The 5,134-nt window shown below is 42.2% G+C and overlaps 1 protein-coding gene across 1 annotated transcript; it reads right to left on the bottom strand.

The window, feature by feature from the left end:
• Positions 1-2,008: 2,008 nt before the first annotated feature.
• Positions 2,009-4,915, bottom strand: LOC124670714 (F-box/WD-40 repeat-containing protein At5g21040). Its single transcript, XM_047207187.1, has 2 exons — positions 4,863-4,915; positions 2,009-3,948 (listed from the first exon to the last, which is right to left on the bottom strand). The coding sequence occupies exon 2, from the start codon at positions 3,873-3,875 to the stop codon at positions 2,211-2,213; it is 1,665 nt and encodes a 554-aa protein (XP_047063143.1). The 5' UTR covers positions 3,876-3,948; positions 4,863-4,915; the 3' UTR covers positions 2,009-2,210.
• Positions 4,916-5,134: the final 219 nt, after the last annotated feature.

The following is a 5,134-nucleotide window of genomic DNA, read 5'->3' as shown; positions in this document are numbered from 1 at the left end:
GTCGTGGCGGTGGGTCTCACATGCATGGAGGGTGGAGCAACACATGATCATGTTCCCAGCAGTCCCTGCTGAACTGCTCATCAGGTAATATGATAATACTGTACTAATAATGTCATGACCTGATTAAATTTCATCATGCCCGCATGATTGCTTGAATGATTCATTTGTTCCCAGCTGCCTTCCAACGTGTTGGCTAGATTTTCCATCTTTGTCAAGATTGGTGCACAAATGTTTCTTCCAGGCACACAAACAAATCATTTGTGTTCAACTTCACCATGCAAGTCAGCAAGAAAAGGAAAGCACCAACCATTCTGTTATATTCTGTTATGCATGAACATTAGCAAGTGCTGTGAGTTGGAATGTCACCAGCTGATTCTGACAGTTCATAAAAAGTTAGGCATCAATTTTGATTTGATGGTAAAGCTAGCTACTCACACTTAGGCCTAAGTGTTACAGCGGAAAAAAAGAGCATATAGATAGATAATACTCCCTTTGTTCCCTAATTCTTGTCGTTCAATTCAACGAAAACTACGACAACCGAGGGAGTAAAACTTCATCAACAAAATTTGCCACCGCCTCATAAAACTTTTATCTTAATAAGACATAACGACTCACAAACTTTTTAGATCACATAGCATCCAAGCAGATTCTGGAGAAGATCATGCATGCATGACACCACTGTTCGGAAGTAGCAATATATAGAGAAGAAGAACAAACTTGTGCAGGACTGCAAGTAGGAAGCAGCGAGGAAGTTGCCTGGGCAAGAACAAAACCTTGCACGGCAATTTTAAATTGGTGCTGATAAGTCTGCAGCATGTGGCATCTGCGTCGCCTGTCAGACGTACCAGTAGTTTAACACATAAATAAAACAGAAAATGCAGGGTGCAGAATTTCTTCTGTCCATGTTCTTGCTAGAACAATAGCAATCATTCAAATTGGGAATAAAAAAATTGCAAGGTGACTGTTGTGTGTGGAACACTAGATTGCTACCTCCTTGGTTGGGTAGGTGTACTAGTAAGTACTAGTAACTAGTCAGTGCTCACTTGCAAGTTGCAAGTTTGCAACAACTCGCAGTGCTAGCTGCTAAGTTCTAAGCAGAAAACACGGTTTTCTAATGAAAGTAGGAGATTGGAAGAAACACAACAAAAGGAGCACTCATGTTTTTTCTTTGACAACGCTTTGCTCTGAACACGTACATCATCCTAGCTACTCCACTGCTGTTCAAGAAAATAAATTCTGAAACGCTAAATGTTCAAATTTGACAGATTCCTAGCTATACTTAGAGAGAACAATATTAAATTAAAATGAAACTATGAACTAACTGTAAGCGCAATCTGGACAATACTTGTGCCCAAGTTTTGTAAATATCGGGAGTGGTGTTTTGGAACATGGGAGCATATGCTCCCTATATTTTGAAATGCATCTTGCATATATTTTAAATTTCAAAAAATTGAAACAAAAAATCCGAACGTACATCTTCACATGCTACGCGCTCACAAAGTCGTTTCATAAAAAATGAACTTATCATGTGACGTGTGTAAAAAAGACAAAATTCAGTGCTAAAAATAATGATTTTCACAAGATAAGTTTTCTCTTTTTTACATAGGCCACAAAAAATATTATTTTTTCGTGAAACTTGACGCATACACATATATTATGGAGATGTACATGTAGAATTTTTTGGCAAAATTTTTCCACACTTCAAAATATGTTTTGTTGGTAGAGGGAGGATACGAACCCAGGAGCCGAATTGAATTTCCGTATACTGGAATCTCTATAAGAATAAAATGTGATAGGATACATAACTCCTATCAGCCATAGATTAAGATTATCCCAGTCAGATAATAAGGAATTGAAGATGTTCTCTGCGACATTAAAAATTTAAGATAGCTACAAAGGTTCACCAAAAATTAAGACATAAATATACACAAGTTAATTATTCCTTCACCACAACTGCAAACAGCAAAATACAAAAACAGATGTAATCAAAGCTTTAAACACAAGGGTCTGTGGAAACTTTCTTCCATTAGATCAATATATACACCAGGTCGAATAAAGGTTGAATACAGATTAAAAGGGACCATAGTGCACGAGGTATAAGTTGAATATATAAAAATGTCAATGTTGACCTACGTAGCAAACCTAGCTTGGAGAGAAATACAAAATCAACTTGACCATGTGATAAAGTAAAGAAAGGTACAAATCCTGGTCTAAGACTTGACCTTGTCATTAATGGAACGCTTGATTTGCCAAGTGGCACTCTTATCACCCTTGAGTTGGTTTCTCTTCATGGCTACTGAACATTGATCAGCCCTTCTGCCATTTGCGTTCATCTCTACTTGTGCCTTCTTCCGTCTCATCCGGTTCTCCTGCCTCAAACTCTTTAAAGCCAGTGCTCTCTTCTCAATCTCCAGTGCTTCTGAGAAGTTCCAGACCCTAACAGCACCATCCTCACCCCCACATATGATCCTATCTGCACCAATGTCAACGGAGAACAGATAGCATCCAAAGCCATGAAGCATCCTCTGTGGAGGTTCTATGGCACTTGGATCAATGGTCTTAACCCTAAACTGGCGCGAGTTCGGTGGGGTCAGGATCTTCCTTAAATCAATTAGTGCGATCCTGCCATCACTAGAGGCAGAAACAAGCCATGGATACTCAAAAGCAAGAGAATGAACAGGGCCAGTGTGTGGCACCCATGTAGCAGCTGGTTTAATATTCTCGTTACCAGACATCTCAGAAACATCGAACAAGCGAATTGCACCATCTTCTCCTCCAGTAAATAGCACATCTGCCAGGTGTGTTCGAGCTACAGAATATGCATTACCAACATGGGCTCTGGAAATTATAGTTGTTAACTCACCACTGCCGAGATCCCATACATAGGCGTCTTTACCAGCCGTACTGGCAACAGTATTTCCATGAGGAGCCAGGGCCATAACCCAGTCAGCATGCATAAACTTCTGTACACAGTTCATCTGAGCTCTGTCCCAAACACGAACAGTCATATCCCAAGAACCACTGTAAATCCTCGCCGAATCCAAGGCAAGACAAGTCACGGGTCCTTCATGCCCCCAGAGGCGAAATTCAGAATTCTGGTTAGTACCAATTCCAGAAATGTGGAAAAGGTGCGAGGCCCCCTCAGTAGCCCTCCAACACTGGATGAAGGCTTTGGATCCCCCAGTTATCAAAAGCCTACTGTCAGCTGCAATTGCTCGGATAGTGCAACCAAACGGACGGGACTCATCAATCAGTAGACCTTCCTCCATATCCCACATCCGAACCACAGAATCATGACCACCAGTGAATATCAGATTTGCAGATGCCAGAAGAAACACGGTGCGTACATCCTCATCGTGGCCACGGAGAATATCCACACTGAATCTTCCCATGAATGATTTACTTTGAAACTCCCGATCCACAAACAATGTTTTCCACGACCTTCCATCTGGAGTTCCACTTGGAACTAATGGTCCGATGGGAACACTCGGTAGTCCCCACCTTTCACAGTAGAATTTCTTCCACCCGTGATGATCCGTGGCTAGGGCCTGCAGACCTGTGGAGACACAAGATACGATCCCAAGCCCCTTTGGATCAAGGCGGGCAAGGATTTCAGAGACCAATGCGGCCGGCAGATCAGTGAAGCACATGGAGTCTGCTGCATCATTTCCTGCTTCGCCATTTTCCTTTGGGTCAGCAACCCTTGGAAGTGATCCATGACTTGACTCCTGGTAGTTCAATCTGTTGAAGCTGTTCCAGCTTTTAGCCTTCCCGCAATGAGCGAAGGTGTTTGCCTCAATGAGTGTGCCCTTGTTGCAAATGCTAGAAGAATTCTTGGGTGAAGCGTCTCCTGCCTTGATGGAATCAAAGTCCATAAAATTCGGAAATCCTATCTTTTGTGATGAACTTCCTTTTCCCCCCAATCCAGAAAAATGAATGTACAAATGCCTGTGATGCAACAAGTGAACACTTCAGCTCAAATTGCATTAAGAAAAACCAATATGTTCAAACAAGCATTCTGGAGAAAAATAAATCAATGCCACCTAGTCACCGAGAGATGTACACGACTCTTGTTGCTTACCTCGTATTAAAAGGAATGTACAGAACAACTACAACACAATGAATATATAAATACACATTCATGGTCTAAATCTCGCAATGAGCAATTTTAAATTGATGTGAACCGAGTAAATCTAGCGAAACATGTAATCAGATTGACCGCTGAAGGTAAAAAAATTGTAATCAGATTGAAAGGGGTTAATTCAATGTGATTACTGCCTAGTTTTGGGCCAAAATTGGAAGCCTTAAGCCTGCACAAAAAGAGGATTTTTTTTGCTCTTGAACAAATCACTTGCTGGATAAGGTAAAAACTCGCTTATTCTGAAGCAAAACGCCCCCTGCAATACACAAAGCATGAAGTTCCAATCCGTTTGTATCTAAGATTGGATTATCAGATGTACCAACAACTTCACCAATTAAGCATGCACAAAACCAAGAAATCAAGCATCGAACCGAAACATGAAAGTACACATCTAATAATCCTAGGCAAATACATCCTAATTCGACACCTAGTTTCAAACCAAATCCACAACCACGCAACTGAGGATACAACCGCAGACCGCCGGTTGGCTCCAAATATCAGCTAATAGATAAACCAAAACAACAAAAACACTCGTTAGAAGGCAGATTAGTACAGCACGAGTTCCCCGATTCGAGATATACATATACGGGGATGAGGAAATCACATGTTTCTACCGAGAACGGTAGGAAGCATGCGAGCGTACGGAAATTCCTAGCAAAACTAGCGAATCGATCCAGCGAGTGATAGGGGTAGGGAGCAAGAGATTGGGAGAGAGAATCACCTCGACCTGTGCCTCGGATCTCAATTTCGTTTGACGAATTTCTCTCTTTTTTTTTTCTGGTTCTTCCCTAGTAGTTGCGGCCGGGCGGTGGGAGCCAAAGAGAGGACGCTTCGTCTGCACCGCCCGTGTTAGGACAGGGACGGACGGCAGAGATCCGGCCCAAGCTCAGATCTGGACCGTCGGCGCAGGCGACGGAAACGTCCACGTGTGTGTTTTGTTATCTGGGCCGGGCTCCAAGCTCTCGTGGTGGATATCATGGGGTCTTCACTACG

The sequence above is a fragment of the Lolium rigidum genome, chromosome 7 (genome assembly GCF_022539505.1).
Source record: "Lolium rigidum isolate FL_2022 chromosome 7, APGP_CSIRO_Lrig_0.1, whole genome shotgun sequence".
NCBI classification, from domain to species: Eukaryota; Viridiplantae; Streptophyta; class Magnoliopsida; order Poales; family Poaceae; genus Lolium; species Lolium rigidum.
Note: the sequence above shows the minus strand (reverse complement) of the source record. Positions and strands in the feature narration are given on the sequence as shown.

What these genes read in the sequence shown, in the direction of transcription:
- LOC124670714 (XM_047207187.1), bottom strand. Translation starts at nt 3,875, where the DNA reads ATGGACTTTGATTCCATCAAGGCAGGAGACGCTTCACCCAAGAATTCT.